This window comes from Protomyctophum parallelum (genome assembly GCF_964188405.1).
Source record: "Protomyctophum parallelum genome assembly, chromosome: 5".
Lineage (NCBI taxonomy): Eukaryota > Metazoa > Chordata > Actinopteri > Myctophiformes > Myctophidae > Protomyctophum > Protomyctophum parallelum.
In genome coordinates, this window is record NC_139702.1 from 30129677 (window position 1) to 30154268 (window position 24592).

Sequence of the window (24592 nt, forward strand, 5' to 3'; positions counted from 1 at the left end):
TCTCCTCTCCTCTCCTCTCCTCTCCTCTCCTCTCCTCTCCTCTCCTCTCCTCTCCTCTCCTCTCCTCTCCTCTCCTCTCCTCTCCTCTCCCTCTCCCCCTCCCCCTCCCCCTCCCCCTCCCCCTCCCCCTCCCCCTCCCCTCCTCTCCTCTCCTCGCTGTGTGCTGCACTAGCCTCGCGTGGCCAGCCTTCATCGGGTTTGTAAATATTGTTTTCGAAAAGCGCCTTTTTATAAATAAAGTTTATTATCTGCCTTTGCAATGCATATTGCCCTATTATAGTATCGCTACACTAGGCTAGGGCTGCACAGTGTCTTCACCACCCTCTCACATTCACTTTCAACCTGGGCATGTCATTATATAATTGACATAATAACTGTGTCCTTTTAGTTGTTGTATAATGTATATATTGTATATGTATATATATGTCATGTATAATTTGCTTCAGTACATTTTGTACATACGTAAAATGAGACCTTCATTGTACCCATCCTAACTATTAGGAGCAGTGGCTGTCATTAAAACGGCTATGTTCACTATTCGTCGTACAGCAAAGCGGGGATTAATTGGTTAAACATAGCCAAAATCAACTTAACCCATTTTGGGCTGGAACTCCTTTTGGTGTTGAAAAATAGCTGATCTACAAGCTCATAGCGTGCCACCGAGTGGCGCGCTACGAGCTTGTAGGTCTGCTATTTTTGAAAAATCAAAGAACGACTGACATAGAAACATAGCTTTTTCAGAAAACTGTCAGGATGTAGAAGACATTTTTAGACCAAAATCAACTTAAAACTAAACCCTCTCTTCCCACAGAGGGACGTTTTTCCAGGGCTACCGCTGTACCCGCTGTCGAATGGCCGCCCATAAAGAATGTTTAGGCAGGGTGCCCACCTGTGGACGCAACTCAGGTTGGTGTTTTGTTATTATACAGTATGTGTGTTTTAATTGTTGTGCATTATATGTGGAGCCAGAGCGATAGCGACAGTAGCAGTTGGGCCGATATATCGGCCAAGTAATATGTGTATATGCGACGTGCGTGTAGTGCGTGCATGCATGTGTGCGTAAACTGCGTATGTGTGTGCGTGCATGTGCATGCCTGCCTGCCTGCCTGCATGTATTCGTGTGTGTGTGCGTTTGTTGGAGGTAATTGTTTGAGGCATTTAGCTTGTTGTCCTAACAGTTGTTGTTTTGCATTTCAGATCACTCAGGCACTTTGAAGAAGGTGAGCACAGCATTAAGTACACTTGTCTTTAATTCAATTGAATCCGTAAATATTTCAATATTTTCTACTTCTAGAAACTACTTCTACTTCTACTTCTACTTGTCTAAGAGGCAAATATTATTGCACTCTTTACTCTGCTACGATTATTTAGCAACAGCTTTAGTCACTAGTGACTTTGCAGATTTATATTTACTAGTCCTTACCCGTTCTGAATATATGAACAGCAAATGATGTTCAGTGTGGGTAATGTGTTGTAATAGATCACATTACTGATAGGGGGGAACGGGGAATTGTTTACAGATGGTCTTGGGAAGTTAGGTTGGGCACAAAAGTAGGCTAATTAGTAGGCTACTGTAGTTTCTTTTGCAAGAAAATGCTGCAGTACAATCATAAGTATACCATTGATAGCTTGGTATTGTGGCTGCTTTGGAGAGGTTATCCTTTAAGATGAATAATCAGTTGGATAAATATGATTTGAAGTGGAACGTGTTCCTCAGTCATGTTGCAGGTCCTTTGGTTTGATCCATGGTCAGGCAATGCCCTTTTGCTTGTTTATTGTATTAATATACATAGTCCTTACCCGTTGTATGGACTATTGCCCCCCATAAATATATTTAATTGCTCTTCATTTTAACTTGTATAATATATTTGTGTCTTTTTTGTGTGAATAGAAACAGCACTATAACATGAAAATATTTGTATAAATGCATGGTAGGGAAATGTTTTCATGGCAAGGACTGTAAAATGTACACTTATTAGCCCACAGACCCCCATTTGAAAAGTATGAAAGACCCCAGTTTGACATGCATCACAGAAAGTATGGGCTGTGGCACAGGTATTCCCAAATGTACAGTGTGGGTAATGTGATGTAATATATCATATTATTGATATATGTATTTTGAGGAAGAATTGCTTTAATATAGACTTGTTCACTGGAAATGGAAAAACAGTACATCATAGTCATACATAGAACTGAAAGTCTCAAACAGTCATTGTCATGTTAGTAGTGTAATAATTGCATTTATGGGGAGATGAGTTGTTCAGTACCCCCCCCTGGTGGCCGCGGGGGGTACTGCGCCCTGGGTTGGATTATAATTTCATATAAATGGGTGATGTAAAAACAATATCTGTACAGTAAATACGACAGTTGCGTCGGTAAAAAGTAGCCTAGCTGGATTGTGGGAGCGTGCAGATTTATTTTGGCATGGAGAGATGTGTGCTAATAGTGTGGCTCGGTCGGAGATAGACCACGGACAAATAAACGGGTTTTTATTCACTAATAAATTCATTATTAATCTTATTGGAAAAATGGCTTCGTTAAGACCTCCATATTATTATGGTCAATGCCTGTGTGAAAAGTGGGAGCGATTGGTGCAGGCAATGAGGAGATAAGTGTTTGTTTCTGACAGACAGACAGACAGACAGACAGACAGACAGACAGACATTCGCTCGTTTATAGTATGATTGTTACAAAATATGCATAAACCACTCAATCCCTATTTTATACTTTGACTACTCAAAAAACATTTGTTTTGTTTTTTTTATTTGGGGTTTGACCAATTTGGAAAAGATTTAGTACTTTAAGTATATTTTTTTGTACATTTACCCCTAGATCTCCATATATGGAGCTGGCCTGTTTTGATATCACAATGATGTTCTGACATCTGCATAGACTCCACATTTGGGTATGCCTGATAAAGAACTCCATTTATTAGCATAAAAGAGTGCCTGCAGAGCGCGCATGTGAAGTGAGTGGTGCTCTTATCATCATACATCATCTCATTCCGGCCAATTTGTGTCCTCACCTTCCTCTTCAATGTTTGTGTTTACACAAACACTCAAAATTGTCCATTCATTGTCAATGGGATTTAATGTTTGTGTATAGGACACAAACATTGTGTTTGTGCACATACACCAAAAGCTTGACATAGGAGGGGATATTGCCCCTCAAAAACAATTGAGCTGGGAACTTCTTCCGATTTGGTCCACCCATTCCAGCAGTGACATGTGAGAATGGTCCAGTGAAGGCATTCAACCTATTGTTTATTAAATCAGTGAATGTGACACACTGCTTCTCTCCTTTGCTTCCTGCAGAGTAAGACACAGAGGTCTTCTCCTCACAGACATTTAAATCTAGGTGAGGAATTTTGTAGCACAAAACAAGCACATTTTGAATCCATCTTTAGCCATGTATTTTGTTTGTTTGTCAAGCTATTGCATTTAACTCTCTCTATTTCTGTCCCCACCTATTCTTGTCATCTGTGATCTGTGATGTACCTCTCTCTCTCTCTCTCTCTCTCTCTCTCTCTCTCTCTCTCTCTCTCTCTCTCTCTCTCTCTCTCTCTCTCTCTCTCTCTCTCTCTCTCTCTCTCTCTCTCTCTCTCTCTCTCTCATCTCTCTCTCTCTCTCTCTCTCTCTCTCTCTCTCTCTCTCTACTCTCTCTCTCTCTCTCTCTCTCTCTCAGGTCTTCCTAAAATGGAAGCATGTCAGAATTACTACGGTTTGCCTCCGCCTCCCGTAGCGTTCGGCCAACCTCTTCATCTCTCCCGGGGTGACATCATTGAGCTGACGAAGGCCGAGGCTGATCTGCTGTGGTGGGAGGTAAAATAAATAAGTATATTGATTATTTAATAAATAAAAATAATTGATTGATGGCATATAAGCTAAAAGGTTTGGGGTTTTTTTAAGAAAAAAAAACATATTTAAAATAGCTGTAGATGACTATTATCACTAGAACAGTGTTCCATTTCAAGGACCTCCAGTTTGATGACGTTGACTCCCATTTGTAAGGTTTAGTTTTTTACTCTCTGAGACCCCAAACTACACTGTGAAATCCTCTCTCAAAATGCACAAATGGAAATGTATATACACTCTCAGAGTTACAGACTTGTAAGGATCATTTGGACCCCTCGTATGAGCTCAATTCTCCCAAATGAGCTCATATGAAAGCCTGGCCCAATGGTGGCGCTAGAGTAAAGCTCACATATCTTATCTATTCTTGCCTGATACTGGTGTGTAACAAACACGCATTTGATTACAGTGTCACCTCCTCAATGATGCTGAGAATTATCATGCAAATTTATCACAAGCACGCATGCATGCGCGCACACTCACACTCACGCGCGCGCACACACTCACGCGCACACACACACACACACACACACACACACACACACACACACACACACACACACACACACACACACACACGCACACACACACTGTACATTGTTTCGGTGTGTTCTCATAGTGCAGTTTCCTGTGGTTAGCGCATATGTTCGTGTAGGCGCAGCAGCGCTCACGTCTCTCACGTTTCCAACTTTCCCTCCCGTCTGTCTTGGCATTTTTTTCTCATCTAGTCACATGACAGTGGTGGAAAATAACCACGTACAATTTTTCAATACTTCATACTTCTACTCCACTACAGTTATTTGAACACTTTTGTTACAGGTTACTTTGTAGATTCAGATGATTATTACAAAACGTACATTAAAGCAACTAAGCCATATTTTATACTTTGTCTATTGGGAAATAGCAGATCGTCAACAAGCTCACAGCGTTTTGTAATGTAACGTGTAGATCTGCTATTTTCAAAGGACTTTGACAAAATCATATAGTTTTTCTCTTTGCTGATGTTTTATGATTGGTTGTATGTCACTCAGGGCAGAAATGTGACAAGTGGCCAGATGGGATGGTTTCCATCCAAAACAGTACAGCCCTTCGTCTCCGTAAGTACAGTAGGCTACTATTGATTCACCCTATACCAAAGATTCACACTGTAAAAGTACTGAAGATGAATCTGCATACATATTGTAGCTGTCAGAAACCTTGCATCTCTATATTTCAACATTAAGGCCTTACTTGGTAAGATGAACCTCTCCAGGTAGTATTGTAAACCAGCTTTTTTTTGTAAGCCATTTTTTCACCCAGTGTCAATTATCTAATGTAATCCTGGACGCTACACTACCTCTGCCAACCTGGTGGGAGAGCAACGGACTGACCTCATGCTTCCTTCCATACATGAGGAGTCCATGCCGCTCCTTTACACCTGACAGGGGGGGGTTTCCCTGGTTGGACGTAGAGCGTGGAAGGAACACGTTACTCCAACCAGTTCCTTTCCCCTCCATCAGGCGCCCCAGTTGGCCACGGTAGAGGCAGTTTAGAGACCAGGATTACTGCATGTTTTTTGTGAGGGGTATACCTACCCTAGGGGACACGGGGAGAACATGCAAACTCCACACAGAAAGGCCCTTTTGCCAACCCCACCTCGGGTATGGGGTTTGTGCGGTTTATATTGTACACCTTATTTTGACCTTTAACCTTTAACCTCACTGTGATCTCCCCTTAGAGGTCGACGCCCAACCTGACTGGCTTCCTCTGGTAGGTATCAACAGTATTATAAGCATGTTCACACAAAAACAATAGGCACTACGCCAATCACAAAAACAATAGGCACTATGCCACTACCTTTCACATTACAATTCAGTCAACTTGTTGTCAGAGTGTACGTCCGCCCTGAGATTGGAAGGTCGACATGATAATGATTCCCCAGTCGAGGCATAGCAAAGACTATAAAAATGGGACGCAGTGGCTCCCTGCTTGGCACTCAGCATCAAGGGTTGGATAGGGTTAAGTCCCTGTGACATACTAGCGTCATGTCCAGGGGGTGTAGGTAGGTATACTTAACCAGGTATTAACATTTCTGTACACTTTTCTCCCAGTATAATCATAGTACCTGATTGTCATGTTTTAGGCGAGGGGGGGGGGGGGGGGGGGCACGGCATTACATCTTTAAGTTTTAAGTTCCAACTAAGATACGAATGTCAGGAAGACATTATTTTCCCCCCTGTGCTCCTATAGGTTTGCTGGGAACATGGACCGCACGGCTGCCAAGAACCTCCTGATATCGCGCTCCGACGGAACCTTCCTGGTCCGACAGAAAGAAGGCGGGGAGTTCGCCATCAGCCTCAAGTGAGCCAATCAGATTTTAAGCACAAATTATCTCTGTCGTGGTGGAAACCTCATACAGCTTGTCCAAAACTGTTACTTTTCAGGATTCAAATTCAAAAATAGCAAAAGTAGCAAGTAGTATCTATTTTTGCTTTTGTGTGACACTGTAAAAAGTTAAAATATGAAGATAATTCCATTCCAATCTGGATAGGAAATAAGAGTTGGGCTGCCCCTACCTTATGGCCTTAAGGCTTAGACGAGCACTACTGGTAACTTGTTATGCCTGATTTCTACAGGAATGAACACTGTGGCTCTGAGCTTGTATATACCTCTAGTTTCGGGTGCACAATTCTGACGCCTACAACTATATGTGGTTCTCCAAGTGGGGTCCAGGGACCCCTATGGGTCCTTGGGGGTGATTTGTTTATTTTTGGAACACACTTCTTATATGACACACTCTAAGATTTGCCTATGGGAATTCCAATAGAAAAAAAGAACTCTGTGACACGGGGATAGCGCCCCCTCTAGTGGCAGTGGTGTCATACTTCGGTGCTCTATGACATTTTTTAACACAAATATTCTGTTCTGGTGGTCCCCCTGTTTGTCTCTTGTCTCACTCAAACGGACGTTAACTTGTGAACCTTCAGGTTCAACATGGACATCAGACACATTAAGATCACCTCTACTGAGGGACTCTTCCGCATCAACGACAAGAAGGCCTTCAAGGGAATCATCGTAAGTGTCTTGATTGATTATGCTTGCACCTCTGGGTTGTCTAAGCATTTAGAATGTGTGTGTGTGTGTGTGTGTGGTGTCATGTACTGGTCATCTTCACTTTTCCTTTTCTAAGTATAAGAAGTAGTGAAAATAGCAGATCTACAAGCTCACAACGTGCGTATCGCAACATGCTGTGAGCTTGTTTTCTTGTTCTGTATTTACTGTTTTTTGTTTCTCTTTTCTTGCTCTCAAAACAGACTGATCAGTCTTAAGCCCATGACCACCTATAATTCCAACACACTTTGCTAGTTTGGCATGGCTCTTTGTAGATGACAGGGTTAAGCAAATATCAATTGGCTTGATATTTACGATAGTCAAAGAGACCGTGCGCTCAATAGCCTCACACCAAAAGGATAACACAAAATAGTCCTGGGGACTTGTTTCCATTGTGATCCTAGGTACTCAATTCATCAACATAGCATAAGAAACTAACACAATAATACATGTCATCAAACAAATACAAACACTACAGTATGTGTACAAAAGAGTTGAAGAGAGAAAAACTGCTATAGCTGATCTTCCTGGCTTCTCTGGTCTTCTAGGAGATGATAGAGTTCTACCAGCAGAACTCGCTGAAGGAATACTTCAAAGAGGTGGACACCACCCTGCAGATGCCGTACAAGCAGCCTGGACAGATCAGCATGGCTCCCAACAACACACACTCACCATGCAAGTCTTTTTAACCCATGTTCTTTACATCATGGATAGTTTTTTAGACATCCTATAGGGATGCCAAAAATACAGATTAGTTGGAGAAAAAAAACTAACAGTACGTTTTAACAGCGGGCGAGCATCGGCCGACACATCTCCCGTCAACGCCCAAAAAGATGAATTATTTTTATCTTTTCGGGCGACGTTTCCCGCCCACTTTTCGGCCATCGCCTGCTATCGCCGGGTCCCGTAGACAAATAATGCACTTCCGGAAAATTCTCCTGGCCGTTGCCCACTGTTAAAACGTACTGCAAGGGGGGACCTCTTTGAGCACTCAACAGTCTTCTGTAATGGTGGCCTCTAATTTGCATATTTAGGAGTAGGCTACCATTAATTGCATTAAAAATATAGATAGGTAGCCATTTTTATAAGCAAATTAGGTTAAAAACAAATAGTTTAGCTTGGGAACCGTGTTTTTCTCATTCAGCACCCTAGAATGATGTTACAGTTAAATAGTCCAGTTCCAAACATTTACTCAACCTCTTTTAGAAGGCCTTGTTTTCTGTTTTAATTCGACAACTATCAAAAATGAATATGAGTCTGAACATACTGTATTACGTGTACAGTGTCTCTGTAACCTGCCTGGTTATGGTGTACTGAATCCTGTAGGTGTCGGGGGCAGTGCCAAGATGATGGCGAGGGCTAGGTACGACTTCTCAGCCAGGGACCGAACGGAGCTGTCTCTGCGCGAGGGAGACACCATCAAGATCCTCTCCAAGAAGGCTCACAACGGATGGTGGAAGGGAGAGGTGTACGGACGGGTGAGGATGCACACACACACACACACACACACACGCAGTGGCCGCCATTTTGTGGTTCCACAAGTCGAAAACCCATTCATGTTTCCCATAGAGATATTCGTTATTTTAAGCCTGGAACCAAGCCATTCAGGCTCGCGCCTCCCGGTGAATAGAACCAAAAAACTGATTCTGTGAAAAATGTGAAATGTCAATATTTTTGTTTTCCAGGTGGGTCTTTTTCCAGCCAACTACGTTGAGGACTATTCTGATTACTGCTGACATGACTGCGGAGGAGGCATATGTATATATACTGTATATACAGTACACAAGTCCAGTTATGTGTAACACCTTAGAGGCATTCAGGCATATCGTCTTTGTCGGGTGTATGTCCAAAACTGTTCCTTTTCAGGATTCAAATAAAAACAACAAATGACTCGAGTCATTATACTGTACCCGTATATCAGCTTGCATTCCATTCCCTTGCATATTATACCTTAAGTGAATCTAGCCTGCACAGCCGGTATTAACCAGAAGAGATCAAACTAACTATAGCCTCGGAAACACAGACGTTTTTATTTCCAGGAAGAAATCAAAATAAGATCTAACTCACACTGGAGAAATGGGGACTCCAGTCAACAAGCTACAGTATTTATAGGGCTTAAATGGATTCAAGTCATTATTTTCTAGCAGATTTTCCTCACATGACCACATCAGTGTCAATCATTTGGGCAGTGTCGGTCCACACAACAAAATAGTCCTCCCTGTATCCATCAGCTGTCCAAATATAGCATTGCTGTCGGGCAGAAACCGCTTATAGTTTTTTCATAAACGAATGCCCTACTTTATCACACTACAGCGTGACATAAAAGTGGCAGATATACAAGCTTGAAACGCAGCTCAAAACGACGTGTTTTGAGCTTGTAGATCTGCTACCTTTGTATCCTGAAAAATACGTTATGGACATGAGGTTTCCATCCGACAGAGATGATATACACAATCATGATAGCCCATCACGCGATTATCCCACTTCAACTGTTCTACTCTACTGTTGTGAGATATTCACGTTTACTACTAGCAAGTAGCAACAGCTCAATGTATACAGAAGGACATTTTGTTTAATTGTATGTTTTGTTCACCAAAGTCTTCTTCACTTTCCAACTTCCAAATGTACAGTAGTACAATAGGTAGTTTTACTGCCAAAAGAAAAACCAGCCACTACTGACCTGATGGTATTAACAGACTATGTACTACTCCACGCTGTGGAAGAATGTAATCCGTTCACACATTCAAAATGGACGTTGCTGTCCTAGACCAGTGGTTCCCAAATTATTTTGGGGGGTCCCAAGGTGATTACCGGTAGCTTAATGTACAACATTGTTTTCTCACTTGACAGTAAACAAACCAATATACAGTATAAGTGTATACAGGGTATCAGTATCTGCACATTTCTAAAGTGACCATTTAAAACCCATTTAGGCCTTCTAAATACTAAGTAGAAAAACAAAAGGGGTTCCCGTCCTGAATGGTTTAAGGACTTTTTAATACCTCTAAAAAGGAAAAAAGAATTAACTAATAAGACCATTACTATGTCTGTGTCAAATGTAACCAACAGACTAATGAGACTATACTATACAAATTGTCAAACATTGGCTAAATTGTCAAATATTACATAAGAAAGAGGCATAAACTTTGAAAATTGGGGTTGGGGGTAACGACCTGAAAGGTTTAGATACCCTCGTCTTTAGACAATATAAATTAACAACTTGACAGTTACACCTCTAAAATGGTGTAACTGTCCAAGTAAATGACAAGACATTTTATGCAAAGACAAAGCGATAAAGACAAGACAAACTTGAAGGTATACAAATATCTTCTTTTAATTCCAAAAAAAATAAAACAATATCAAAACAAAACATATGTATTCAAGCACGTCATCAACATCATGAGAGCTGATGCTAATATTTCATAGCCATCGCTTTAAGATCTATAAGCAGAGTGCAGACCAATACATCATGTGTGTCTGTCTACTCTGTATGTCATCTGTTCCATAGAAAATTAGACATAGGCACACATAATATATCCTCCATTCTTACTCCTCCTTTACAATGGTATCGTGGGCATTTTTTTCTCAAAACACTGTGTGTGTGTGTGTGTTTGCATCATGTGTCCTGTAGCATCGTCTCCTTGTGGTCCTCTGCTGGTCTATTGGTAATACAGCTCCAGGTTCATGCCATCATGGATTTCATCTGCGCAAACCACCGTTAAGTACAACACTTCAGAAAACGTTTAGAAAAAAAGAAAGAAAAGTACAACACATGAACAGAAAGTATTAGCGTGTTTTTGTTTTATGTTGATGAATCGATTATAATATAATTCCTTGCATAACAGAGTCATGCAAAAAATATGAACAGATGAGATCACATATTGATGCCGGTATAAATTAGTATTATTAAAGTTTATAAGGCTACTATAAGGGAGTGTGTCCAGCAATGCTGCAGGTATCCCCTAGCCTAGGTAAAGCCCTCGCCAGATTTTCATTCTGCCTGAGGGGAGATGAAATGTTGTCCAGCAGGGGGAGTGGTTTTACCAGGCTAGGTATCCCCTACCTAAAGGCCATAGATTTGCATTTCATTGCCAATTAAATAACTGTACATCAAAGATATCGTCTGTCGAGTGGAAACCGCATACGGTATGCCCAAAACTCTTACTTTTCAGGATTCAAATTCAAAAGCATCAAAAGTAACAGCTCATGTTGATGCTTTTGTGTGAGACTGTCACTGTAGTATGATCAAGTAGTAGGGCATTCATTTAAAAAAACTAAATCAGAGTTCAAATATGGATAAGAGGTTTCTGCCCAATAGCAACAATATCCTAATTAACATGAACTGACGGTGACGATAGAAGAAGTGTTCATATACAACTGTCATCATAAAGGATACAGTCACCCAGCGTAACGTGATCCTTGAATATGGTGTACCTGGAGAGAAAACACAGAGGACGCACATGGTCACAACATGCCTGCAGATGTAAACAAACTGACTGAAGTGTAAAGCCACACTATCAGGCTGCTCTGACAGCGAGTTGTGGGTTCGATTCCCAAGCCCCGACGACTTTGCTGTGTGTCACTCACTCCCCGTCTCTCTTTACTTTGTACCATCACAGTAGTTTTAAAATATCTTTAAAAGAATATATAATAATTGTCGGATTGAACTTCTCCGTTTCACGCTGTCAATCGAAAATAGCCCCATCTACAATCTCTGTGGCGCATTGAGAGCTATTTCATTTCACTGCACAACGCCATAGAAGACATGCTGGCTACTGTGGAATCCAAATGACTCAAATCAGTCGTGGAGACTGAGAACTTGAATCCAAATACAACCAACAAACTCACCATTTCTTCAGCACAATTTTGTCCCACCGTGTCCCTGTCTGGGCAGCGATGAGTTTCTTCAGATCTCCGATAGTGTCCTCAGAGCTGATTGAACGGTGGTTAAGGAAGACGCGTGGTTGTGCTCACAAAACAGGCATACAGTAATGTAAGTATGTTGTGCACACATGCACACCTTGAAGAACCGGGCTGGGCCTGTTCTTTCCAACACTTGAAGCTACAGTCCAGTCACATAATTTATTAATAAATAAAACCAACTTGTATGGTAGACAAACCTCCTGGTTGACAAATAGTATTGCCTGAAGCCCATTATCTCCCATGGTCAACCAGGGATTTCCCTCTAGGACCCGAGTTCAAAACCTGGCTGGCTGTTAACGGTTGCAGTTACCTCTCTCCGTCGAGAGAGGACTTCAAAACTTACAGCGTGCACTGAGCAAGTTAAGACAATTTAAACATGTTTCTAGTTCATTCATTTACAGTTGGCTTTATTGAAGGATACTTGCACTTGACCCGGACCTTCTTCCCCAGACGATCGTTGCAGACCACCTCAATCATCTTGACAGGCTGTTCAGATCAAAAAATAATAATAAACATTATACTACATCATAACACAATGTGTTTTACTGTTCTGAATGTGATGGCTGAGGATGAAGCATCCTCGTACACCTCAAATGTAGAACAAAATGGGAAAGACTCATTCTACTACTCTGCCACCAAAATGTGGAATGCCCTGAACATCCATAAAGGATGTGTATCACTAGCCCCTTTTGGCACCCTCGGTTACCTTTTCTGAAGTTTGGACGCGGTACCCTAGGGTCCCTGACAGCTTATTATTCCATCCTCCATAGGATGCCTACAGTATTCCTTGCCTCTAAATAAGAACACGACAAGGACTAGGACCAGAATGGATTTCCATTTACATGTCTGTCTGACTGATATGGTATGGTATTCAATTAACCAATGCATAAAAAACGACTTGGCGTGTGAACTTGTAGATCGGCTATTTTTTTATTTTAAACATTATATTGCTCAATTCGCTCATTCAATAAAAGCAGTTTGACATAAATGTATATCCGCCTCGTTGACAAGTGCCGCACGCACGCACACACACACACACACACACACACACAGACACAATTATTGTTAAAAAAAAATAATAATAATAATTAACATTACATTGATATAATTATAAATACAAGCGCATTTCTACCTGAAATGAATAATAAGAACCAGGTTTGATCTCTCTCTCTGCTTCGGTGTTGCTTTCTTTCTGAACTGAATCCTTGCTTGCCGTAAAGTGATGTAAACGTTATGGCGTCGGATTGTGGACCAATCAAATCAACGGAACACATGATTGACAGGCTACGTTCCTTGCCTCCCATTGGACGGGAGCTCGGGCAGCGGGCGGGCGCAACTCGAAAAACAAATCCTAACGTAAAGCTGTTTGCATGCTGACGTACTACTGCTATAACCTCGCCTCACTACTGCTAGCGTTGCCATGTCGGCTTATTATTATAAGCGACTTTGGGCTTGGTTTTCTGTAAGGTTGCAGTAGTTTCTTTGGGCTTGTTGTAGTTGATTAACTGTTTTAAACAAGTGGTTGTCAACAACAACAATAATAATAATAAATAAATAATAATAATCATAATATTTTTTATTTGTTCTACAGGCTTTAAATCCAGGTAAAATCGGGGCATAGAGCAGAATTTGAGAAAATCTTATCTGAAAACATTTTGTGCCAGGGGACCACGTACCATACAAGATTTGTCTTGTTCAAATAAAAATGTTTCAAAAATATTCTAAAATTACATTTATTTGTTGTTGTTGAAAATAGTAGATCTACAAGTTGTGAGCTTGTAGAAATACTATTTTCAAATAGCAGATGTAAATAATAGAGGGTATGCCATGCATGAAGTGAATGGGAAATCGATGGGCTATACTAGTTTAACGTTGTTTAATGCAATCAGATTGGACTTTTCTGTTTGGATGTATGGGCTGTCAAGGCCAGAAAAATAGTTTTTGCCACTCAGTAGGCGTTCACGCATAACGTCCGGGTATGATGATGATGTCACGCGCATACCCTCTATTTATATTATGAAGTTGCTTCTTTAGGGCTTGTTTTCGTAGAACTGTTGCTTATTTTCTCTCGCAAAATATGGCAGTACTAGTCCTACTGGTCCTACTGTGAAGTGTCGTAACGTCAACAACCACGTCTGCTGCAAACACAACTACTGCAGCATACACTCACACTAGAACTGGATTTCAATATAATATTAAATTAGTCTTAATTTACACAGAAATACAGAATGGCGGATGACGAGAAGCTACCGTCCGGATGGGAGAAGAGAATGAGTCGCAGTTCAAGTAAAGTTTTGTCTTTATGGGGAGGGTAACAACAACGCAAAACCGCGGGATGGATGGCTGTGCATGCTAGCAGTGCTATAGCTCCCTAAGCTCGCATCGTGGTTTTGTAGCCTATGAACCACTAAACCGCAGTCATTCATTGTCATTGTTATGTTAACTTAAATGACTGATGCATGCTAAATGATCACATAGCTAGATGTGGGATTTAGAGTTTTGCTGTGTTTTGATATTACTTAACATGCATACATAATATATCCACCCACATCAGGGCCCATGACGTCATTGTGATCCTTGTGTGGGACTGGGACCTGGGGGGAAAGCCTGCTGTGCTGCATGGGGTAGTTAGATGAGCAGACAGAAATTGGAAGTGGATTGGAACACTATGAAATTGTTGCTTATAAATTGTGTTTCTGGGGGGCAATCTGTTTTGGCTTTCTTTCTCTCATGTATTTTCTGTTTATTTGTGAATGCCCCTTTCTGTTTATTAAAGAGCTGTAGAGACGAGAGCCAGGGAGATTCCTTTTATAATAGGATGAATCTAGAGTTGCAATACCCTCCATTGACACCCCATTGATTCAAATAGAAATTTCCGATCTGCTCGTAACGACGTTAAACTCCCCAACATTGCAGCTGTAGGCCAGGGCAAGCTTGAATTATCCTCTTTCTATCTGCAAAGTTTGTTTCATGAAAAATAAATCCACCATAGACATGTTATGAGCTACTTTCTGCTAAGAAATTCTGTGTAGGTTATTTTTTTAAGTGTTGGAGTTTGGAAGCACTCGTTTTCATTAACCCAACGTGATGCTGTGTTCCTGCATTATGTGCAAATTCGAAACGGGTGGTATGCAAGGCCCTTGAGTGACTTAGTACGAGCCCTCCCAAACTCCAACACTTGGGGCTGTATTTTGCGTGTCTTAAGTACCAGGTCTTATTGCCATTTGGCTATTCTGAGTGGCCAAAGAGCATTGACCACGCCTCCAGGTCTTAAGTTAAGTAATAAGACCTGGTACTTAAGACACGCAAAATACAGCCCTTGGGTCTTCAGAAAGTACCTCATAACACATGTCTACAGTGGATTTTTATGAAAAAAAACGCAGATAGAGGGATAATAAAAGCTTGCCCTACAGCTGCCATGTTGGTGAGTTTAACGTCATTTAATACAAGAATCTCCATATATGAAGATTATGACACTGACCTCATCTAACCCTGGATAACCATACATGGAGAAGATCACCTAGATCTGCATATATGGAGCCGGGCAGCAACTCTACATCTGACCTCAAACTCTTACATCTCCATATATGGAGCTGACCTGTTCTGACATTCCATAAGTTGATCCTCATCCTTCCCAACCTGTCCTTCCTGTTCTGAACTTCTGACATTCCATCAGTTGATCTGACCTCATCAAACCCTATACACTCAAGACATATATGGCCAGTATATAAAGATAGCTAAAGAAAGCTCTATATAGAGCTTTAACCAAAACATCCCGTGCACCTGCACCCCTTTTAATTCTGAAAGAGTACAAATTGGAGAAACAAATATAGTTTGGTAGAGTGAAATGAAAAAGGTTCTCAATAGATCTTCCAGTGGTGCCTCCATCACTTTGGTCTTGTGTTCCCAAAATAAACAGGCTAATGATAATAATAATATTAATGAAACTACTTTTGCCTCTCTTTTCCCTTCAGGCAGGGTGTACTACTTCAATCACATCACCAACGCCAGCCAATGGGAACGTCCGGTTGGAGATGGTCGTGGAGAACCAGATAAGGTTTTGCCTGTTCTTTTTTCTCCATCATATGCATTGCATGTTGGTCACCCCCCCAGCCCAGCCCCCACACGTTTTTGCTTTGACATTTTTGTCAACTGCTGCACTTCGTTCGTAACCAATTTAGTTCCTGATCCTGTTTTGCACTCTTAACTGGACGTTGTGTTCACTTGTGTATAGTCACTGTGTGATTGTATTGTGTGTGTCTATTGTATTAATAATACTGACCCTTGGCCGGGTCACTCTTTGGAAAATACATTTGAATCTTATGAGCATTATAACCTGGTTAAATAAAGGACATGATGATTTCACTTTCAAACACTGTAAAGTCCACCCTGGCTTTTTGTTTGCATCCCAAAACTGTTTTTAAGGCTTGTTTACTCAGCCAGTCCAGACACATTGAGATGGCTGTGCGCTAGACAACCTTTCCTTAACAAACTGAACACATAGAGAAACAAAACTTGACTGTTAGCTTTTTTTTAATACCAGATTTAGCTACTAGGTCTGCGAACTTCCCATACAAACTGCTAGCCTGGCCATTCTGTCAAGATTCTGTCTGATCAGCACAGCTGATTTTTATATTTAGAGTAGTTTAGAACGGCTAGGTGTGCTTTCATGCTCGTTTGAGCACGGTGACGGGTAGAGAGCCTATTTCTATACTACCCGGCCGGTATATGTCCTTTTTCTTTTTGTTTTGCTCAAGGCTGCAGTTTGTTAAACTGACGCAGCATTTATGCACACTGCCGACCGAACACCGGCTTCTACTCAATGCTCAAAATGCAGGAAAGAGATGTTTTCAAGAATGCAGTTACCAAAAGACTTCTACTCGCCTCCGTTTTTTATCTTAAACATCCATCATTGATACATTTCATTGATGGTTAATCCACTTAAACAAAGGTGTTTTGATTTGAGATCCATTTTTGATATAGGGTTTAAGTGACTCCATGTTGTGCAATGTGCAGTGTAACTCAATTGTGCCACTCAGTGGCAGTGAACACACAAACAAATCTCTTTAGTCATTTTTGCAGTGACATTTTGAATGATTATTATCGGAATACATTTTTGTCCAAACTCACAAAATTGTGAGTTACAGAAAAGACTAATATACAGTATGGAGTAGAATGTACATAAATAGATGCTTATACAGTGTGTATAGAGCGTCACATATAGTGCGTTATTCTCCGTTCATTTTCCTCATAGACATTTCAAAAGGTATTTATTTAAAGACGTTTACGCCGCGGACAAAGCCAACTCTTGTCAAACATTTTTTGGGGCTGAACAAATAACTAGAAAGAAAAAAAAAACGGCAGGTTACAACACTTTTTTGTTGTTTTTCTTCTTTGTAATTAAATTTGTTTGGTCCAAAATATTGTGTTTGTTGACTCGAGTTGGCTTTGTCCGTGGCGTAACCGTCTTTAAATAAATACCATTTGAAATGTCTATGGGAAAAATGCATTGGGAATCATTTCCTGGGCCTGGCGTCGTCATGAAAGGGGGTTGGACTGCGACGCTCTATTGCATGCATGCATGCATGCATGCATGCATGCATACATACATACATACACAATATAGAAGTAAGACCCAAGCACATGATGGCACTTTACTGTGATTCATATGTACATACTCCACTATTACTACTTACCTTACTACTTCTGTTCTTCATTATTTCTTGTTACAACATTTTGTAACTGACACCAAATCATTTTACTGTCTCGTGTATTCATGTGATATGTAACAAATACAAAATCGTGCTCATTGATTGGCTTCCCCCAGGTGCGCTGCGCCCACCTCCTGGTGAAGCACAGCCAATCACGCCGCCCGTCCTCCTGGCGAGAAGAGAACATCACACGCACCAAAGACCAGGCGCTAGAGTTCATTCAGAGTAGGTCACTTATGTTCCTAAATGTGTACATGTTGTTGCGATACTAGCCCATTCTGACCTGAGATCAGATTCAAAAAATGTCTTCTCCATCCTGACAGTTTTCTGAAAAAGCCATGTTTCTGTCAGTGGTTTTTCGATTTTTCAAAAATAGCAGACCTACAAGCTCGTAACGCGCCACTCGGTGGCGCGCTATGAGCTTGTAGACCTGCTATTTTGCAATAGTTAAAGCATAGCATAATGCTAACACCAAAAGGGGTTCCCGCCCAAAATGGGCTAGAATCTGGAAACGCTGCCGATACTGCCTAGAATACTGGTATCGCCGAGATACCTGATGTAACGTATCACAAGATGATGTCATTTACAGTAAATCAACGACTTTGTATTTTGATTTGACAGTTGCTGTTGGCACTACCGTTTTATACTCTTACTGTACTATTTACATTATCTATTTTTATATTAACTTGTAGCTGTGCACAATTATGAATGGAATTTGTAATTATTCCCAGTGGATCTTTTATTTATTTCAAGGACCCCTATTTGTACACTCAGAGTTATAGACCTCTAAGGGTTCATTTGGAACCCCCTCAAGGTCCCTCAACCCCACTTTGAGAACCACTGTACTAGATGCTTTTTAAATGACACACTGGTATCGGATTGGTACTCTGATATGTCTGATATGCTAGTTAATGGGAGTGAGTTAACGGAATTCATATTGGGAAGGAATAAATCGGTACATCTCTATTATAAATACGGAGATATTATGGTACATATATCAAATATGTGTACTTCAGCTTGTTTTTCTTCCACGATGCATTAAAGTGCTACCTTCGGATGCATTAATGATGCAGTCTATCTGAGTCTCACCAGGGGGCCTTCACACAGCTTGTTTGGCCTTTGGTATTTCAATAGCAAAAAGGAGTAAAACAATTATTTTTTATCCCTTTCATAGTTTGCATAGGGAATACGTGTTACGCACCAAGTGGTGAGGGTAATGCTGACTCTAAGGCTACACATTTATGTAGCAGTTTCTAACTATTGTTAGAACCACTAACCACTTTTTTATGTTTAATTTCATTCACTTACTGTTTTTTACTGTGTGTGTGTGTGTGTGTGTGTGTGTGTGTGTGTGTACGTGCACGTGCAGAGTACATCGAGCAGATCAAGTCTGGAGAAGAGGAGTTTGAGGCTCTGGCTTCTCAGTTCAGCGACTGCAGCTCTGCCAGGAACGGTGGAGACCTGGGACTGTTTGGCAAAGGTGCACACACACACACACACACACACACACACAAAGTACAGCAGTGGTTCTCAAACTTTTTTGACTCAGGTCACCCGTGTAAACAACCACGGCAGCCCTGAATTACTCCTTACATTCATGTTATTACGGTAGCACAACATTTTCGGGTCATTAGTGTGGTTGCCCGAAAGGGCAACCAGACTCTTGTAATTGTGACACTTTATTCTTCATGCGTATTATTATTTTACTGGAGTAAGACAAAGTTTGCCGCACTACTAGTCCCACAGTTTTGACTGTACGCACTTGAGCCATATGTCAAATTGAGCACAATCATGTGCTTGTGTTTTGCTAAGACAAAATGTTGTATAGTTTAATTGATAGGAATTTATTAGTGAATTAAAATTTCCCATTGACATGAATGGGAAAATGCAAAAATTCACACAAGTATTTTTTTCTCGGAGACTGTAATCACTATAGTTACAAAACTTGGAGGATAAATTCATACTTCGTAAAATCAAAATATTTTTTTCCCTGGATTCCTTGGGTCATGAAGCATCTCCCCATATAGGCCACGCCCATTTCCGCCATGATAGATTTTCCGCCATTTTTAATTTTGTCAAAAACACACTTTTTGCTTTTCCTCCTACAGATTTTGTCCAAATCTCACAAAGATCTGTACACGTGATCTCTGGACCTTTTCGATGAAAACTCGAGTGGCGGAATTTTGATAGTGCGTATCGTTCGGCCACAATCGTCGTCCGAAGTTAGTGGGAGGGGCCCATTTTACAAAAAATGCCGCAAATCACGAACGGAATGTCCAATCCAAGTTCTAAAAGCTATTCCATTTTCATCCATAGGGGCACCGCAAATGCGAGAAATGTAACCGTTTGTCGCAAAAACATGAATTTTGGGGGTTAAATCCCCTCCGAATTACTTACGCATGATCACAGGGGTGACGCAACATTGTAATTGGCTGTCAATATTAGTGGGAGGGCCATATGTAAGCCACTGCGGCAACCACACTCTGCAATCTTTTTAAATTGCGAATATTCTAGTTAGTTATATTAGGATGAAAGAGTAAGGAATTCCATTAAAAATATAGTGAAAATAGAGCCGATCCACAACTTTAGAGCCTGTAGATCTGTTATTTTCACTACTTTAGGGTCCCAGGGAGACATCAAATTTTTGTGTCTCGACCTAAAAAGTTTGGGCAAACCAAGGGCAGAGAGATAGGAGAGACATGCAGGATAAAACCAAGGTCATCGCAATATGCTGTCTGTGCACTGGCTGAGGCACCATGCAGGCATCTTGTCGTCTGTGAATTGCAATTACATTTGTGACTCCCACAGGGCTCTCCTCTGTGAAAAGGCCTATCTTTATTCTAAGCTTTGTTAAATAAAGCAACAGGAAATTAAACCAAGTGGAATGAAATCAATTAGCCTAAAATCTAACTGTAAATGATTTATTATAAAAAGGACAGAACAGTTAATTACAAATTATTCTGATCACTCCAAAAAGTTAAGGGTTAGGCCCAACATAACTTTGTCAGTGAATGACCAACGACAAACGTTCGCTTTGTAAACTGTATCTTTCTCAACCTATTTGAATTAGTGGAATTAAGGCAAATTATCCCAAACTGCACAAATGTATTTATGGTTGTAGATGTTGTTTGCAAGTCATGCTAGTTACATTTGACAGCCTATAGCAGCAACACTCAAACCAAAGCATTCATTGTGTCATTGATCTGTTTACTGCATCTTATAAATCAGATTAACTGTGCACGAGGATCAATCCGATTTTCACACCATACAAAAAGAAGCGGGAAAGAGAAACTGTTCTGAATTCAGTCCATTAAAAGGTGCTTGTGCAGTTTCTACACATGTCAAAACCCTAGAGAGCAAATGCTAGCAAGTCACAAAGTTACAAACCAGTTCCTTATGCGTATATAATCCCACGCTTTTATCAGACATCCATTCTATTAACAGAATGGGTTTCCTAACCAGGTGGGGGAAAAAAGCAAGCACCACTCGCTTATTTTATGTATCTTTTCTGAGCGGCGGCACACCATCTCCAATGCACAGCAATGTGTGTCTGTCTGTCCGTCCGTCCGTATGTCTGCCGGAGTAGGACCTATTGACCCTGCAGCTGCTTTATGGCCCCTACACACTGTAGGAGTTTTAGAGTTGTCGGCGAGTCATCAGATCGTCATGTATTTCACACTACAGGAGTCTTTTTTTTTTTTAATCGGCTGTCATTATATCTGTGTGGATTTCACACTAAACGATTGGACGCCGACTAGGGATAACACACTGCAAGAGTTCACCAAGATGCGATCCAGACCCGATAAGCTATACACATCATTTGTTTTTTATTCCAATTCATTTTGACATCTCACGCACGTGCAGTATGCCGTGATACAAGCGCGAGACCGACACAGGACGCGCCTCTCTCTCTCTCTCTCTCTCTCTGCATGCACGCCACACACACGCACACACGATAGCCAGGCTACACAGGGCGAAATGTTTGTGATGGCGTGTAGCCTACGTGGGCTGCAGCGAGACAGGACGTTAAATATAACTCTCTGTCTCTCTCCCTGCGCACGCACGCACACACACACAGAGGTCCAAAAGTTTGCTCCGATGTGGTTTTATCAACATTATTCAAGTGAAATGATTCGGTTTTATTACTATTTTTAACAGCAACATTGGGCTAATATACCGGTAGCTACGATTGGACAGGACAGGTATTTACCCAAGGAATAAAGGTTATATATATTATCATCTGATCATCTATCGATACAGTCGACGACCGAGAGACAGACAGACAGACGGTGTCAGTGAGTGCTCTCATTGGCTGCAATACAGGACTTCTCGGGACGCGGTCGCAACCCATGTCATACTGTACGATGTCCAGTCGGCGACAGAGCCAAATATCAAATCTTCTTGATATTCAGAAACGGTCTGGGAGGCGTCGGCGAGCACTTTTATCGGCGCTATAGCTTCTCGCGGAGCCTTTAACACACAGCAAGCAAAACCTTGGCGATCAAAACCCGTCATATCGGGAGTTTTGTCGGCGAGCGCCAAAAAAGGTCCCCGACAGCATAATCGGAGCAAATACCGTGCAGTGTGTACGAGCCATTAGTCGACAACTGTGCTTGGCTCCAAGGCACCCCACACACACTATAACACAGCATTATAACACACAGTCAATATTTAACTATAACAATAAAAGTATAGTTCCACCGCATGGGCCTTTTTATGTTACGGGGAAAAAAATCACAAAAAGTTAAAATATGGACATACATTTCTGCACGACAGTGATACATTTCTTTAACTCTTTCAGCGCCACCTGGTGGTCACCAGTTTAGGCTTTGAGTGCCAATTCTCCCATAAAGAAAGAAAGAATTTGTAATTCTATTATGCATGTAATGTGCATGTCATCACCTGTACACCAGATTAGAGGAATTTTCAAAATATGGATATAAGACGTCTTCCCTTGAATTCCCAAGGGAAGACGTCTTGTCGTCCGTGGCATCCGGTACATAATTGGCAATTAGACGTCTTGACGTTTATGGCTCTTAAACTGTTTTAACGTGTGTGTGTGTGTGTGTGTGTGTGTGTGTGTGTGTTATGCGTGTTTGCAGGTCAGATGCAGAAGCCGTTTGAGGATGCCTCCTTCGCCCTCAAAGTGGGAGACATGAGCGGTCCTGTGTTTACTGACTCTGGTGTACACATCATCCTCCGTACAGGATGAAGAGGAGAGGCCACATACACACAACCTCTTCCATACAGTACATGCACACACACACACACACCACACTCTATCCTACAACGTCTTCTAAATCAGTGGTTCCCAACCTGGGGTGCCCGGGACCACCCCCCCTACCCCCCTCCCCACCACAGGGGGTGCACAAAAATCCTGTTCCAAAATAGTATTTTTCCAAAAAATGGCAGATTTACATGCTCACAACGTGTCACATTCTAACACGTTGGCAGCTTGTAGATCAGCGTGTTTTGCCATTCATCGTACATGAAGAGTATAGGCCTTTAACATGTTTAACATGTCAGACAAACACAAGTGGGGGGGGGGGGTGCCTCCTCCTAGCCTAAACAGGTTGGCAACCACTGTTCTAAATCCCCAGAGCTATGGCATATTTAGAATCTTATTCCGCTCAAACAAGGCTTGCAGGCTACATGACATCTTTTATGTTGCACCATATTGCATTCAAAGGACCAGCTGATAAATCGATGACGAGCACCAGAGAATATTAGGATTGTTCCTAATTGTTTTTTTTGTTTTTGTTTACCTGAGACATTGCTATTATAAAGTGAGAGTGCCCGTGACCCTGTAAGAAGTGGTCGTGCAGGATCACATGATGTGTGTGGAGTGCGGGAATGTATGTACAGCTATGTGTGAGCTACATGCGTGCTTGTGTTCTTGCCTCTACTTACATGCATGTGCGCTCATACAGTAAGGACCATTTTAGACTGACTTTCAAAAAGTGTAATTTCTGTTGCCAAAAGCAGTTCCTCTCCTCTCCCCGTCCCCCATAGCATTCTTCTGGAAAGCAAACGCACCAGAACTGTCAAATGTGACCGTGTGTCCTTCTGAAACAAACTGATATTAGTTGGGGGGAATTCATGCCCAATGGGCATGGGACGACATGAATTACATGTCGCGATTATTGCAAACGTAATTGTGATTAACAATATAGCGATAATCAAATTACGCTAAAACTTCAACTTAAAATGCCACTTTTGTTAACCACTTGAATCCCCAGCATCCATATTTTGGGGGGGGGGGATGTGAAATTATAGCGTACCAAATAAAATTATAGCGGGTTTAATAGTTACTGAATTTGCTGCTCAATAAAAGCAACAATTATCGTATCGTCCCATCCTTAATCCCCAACTAACATCAACTAGTGGGTTGGGCAGAATGGTCACCACAATGTTGTTATTCCCTCACATTAATGCTGAATCGAGCAGGTTATCGTTGCTACGAGTTAGATTAATAAAACATGGACGTACCAAACAAAGTATACCAAGATGTATTTGAAGAAACCAGATTTCTGAGGTTTTTGGGTATAGGCACTACAGCCCCTGGTTTCTGAGGAAATTGTTTTTGGGAGCACACAGGCTATGACGTGAATCTACTGATTCTCACTAGACCAGATCAGAAAACGAAATAGAACGACTTGCAGACGGTTGCATACAGTAGAAGAATACAGAAAGAAGAATTCTGATACGGCGTGTCGCACAGACGTCAGTCTACATTCTCTGGAAGGATTTCCAGTGCATGTACAATTATTTAGATTTAGATGGTAAATTAATGAATTGTTTGTTTTGTATTCCACTGCTCTTGAAAATCCCATACGTTCAAAGAATATATATTACGCAGACTGTTCTTTTTGACTGTAATTAGAAGAAAAGAAAAAAAACATGTAAGAATTGCTGTTCTTCCATCATTAAAAGTTTCTTGTTTTGTAAGTTTGTTTTGTGTGGGTTCCCACTCCAAGGCAAGTCTTAAAATGGGTGTCTGCTGCCATACATACAGTA

At 41.2% G+C, this 24592-nt stretch overlaps 3 protein-coding genes across 4 annotated transcripts in view; 2 read left to right on the plus strand and 1 right to left on the minus strand.

The window, feature by feature from the left end:
* vav1 (vav guanine nucleotide exchange factor 1) overlaps nt 1–9205 on the plus strand; it is a 27275-nt gene extending 18070 nt beyond the window's left edge. The window contains exons 19-29 of one of the 2 annotated variants that reach the window (XM_083764554.1): nt 812–906; nt 1198–1220; nt 3315–3357; nt 3685–3821; nt 4883–4948; nt 5569–5600; nt 6081–6191; nt 6818–6905; nt 7490–7616; nt 8268–8419; nt 8627–9205. In XM_083764554.1, coding sequence (XP_083620680.1) covers nt 812–906; nt 1198–1220; nt 3315–3357; nt 3685–3821; nt 4883–4948; nt 5569–5600; nt 6081–6191; nt 6818–6905; nt 7490–7616; nt 8268–8419; nt 8627–8677 — 925 coding nt within the window. In that variant the 3' untranslated portion in view covers nt 8678–9205. Of the gene's footprint in view, nt 1–811; nt 907–1197; nt 1221–3314; nt 3358–3684; nt 3822–4882; nt 4949–5568; nt 5601–6080; nt 6192–6817; nt 6906–7489; nt 7617–8224; nt 8420–8626 lie in introns of those variants that run through there. The other variant, XM_083764555.1, reaches the window with a different exon arrangement.
* A 1045-nt stretch (nt 9206–10250) lies between these two features.
* ubl5 (ubiquitin like 5) lies at nt 10251–13073 on the minus strand. Its single transcript, XM_083765959.1, has 5 exons — nt 12997–13073; nt 12286–12350; nt 11790–11873; nt 11338–11375; nt 10251–10644 (listed from the first exon to the last, which is right to left on the minus strand). The coding sequence occupies exons 2-5, from the start codon at nt 12339–12341 to the stop codon at nt 10601–10603; spliced, it is 222 nt and encodes a 73-aa protein (XP_083622085.1). The 5' UTR covers nt 12342–12350; nt 12997–13073; the 3' UTR covers nt 10251–10600.
* Nucleotides 13074–14008: 935 nt separating this feature from the next.
* pin1 (peptidylprolyl cis/trans isomerase, NIMA-interacting 1) lies at nt 14009–24523 on the plus strand. Its single transcript, XM_083764577.1, has 5 exons — nt 14009–14150; nt 15839–15921; nt 17692–17800; nt 18945–19055; nt 22678–24523. The coding sequence occupies exons 1-5, from the start codon at nt 14093–14095 to the stop codon at nt 22785–22787; spliced, it is 471 nt and encodes a 156-aa protein (XP_083620703.1). The 5' UTR covers nt 14009–14092; the 3' UTR covers nt 22788–24523.
* The last annotated feature ends 69 nt before the right edge of the window (nt 24524–24592 follow it).

Bases quoted from the DNA above. Each gene is read 5' to 3' on its own strand.
- pin1 (XM_083764577.1), top strand. From the start codon at position 14,093: ATGGCGGATGACGAGAAGCTACCGTCCGGATGGGAGAAGAGAATGAGT. The intron at 14,151-15,838 runs GTAAAGTTTTGT...TTTTCCCTTCAG, and splicing joins GAGAATGAGTCGCAGTTCAA to GCAGGGTGTACTACTTCAAT. The intron at 17,801-18,944 runs GTAGGTCACTTA...GTGCACGTGCAG, and splicing joins GGCGCTAGAGTTCATTCAGA to AGTACATCGAGCAGATCAAG.
- ubl5 (XM_083765959.1), bottom strand. From the start codon at position 12,341: ATGATTGAGGTGGTCTGCAACGATCGTCTGGGGAAGAAGGTCCGGGTC. The intron at 11,376-11,789 runs GTGAGTTTGTTG...TTTTCTCTCCAG, and splicing joins AAAATTGTGCTGAAGAAATG to GTACACCATATTCAAGGATC. The intron at 10,645-11,337 runs GTATCCTTTATG...TGGTTTGCGCAG, and splicing joins TCACGTTACGCTGGGTGACT to ATGAAATCCATGATGGCATG.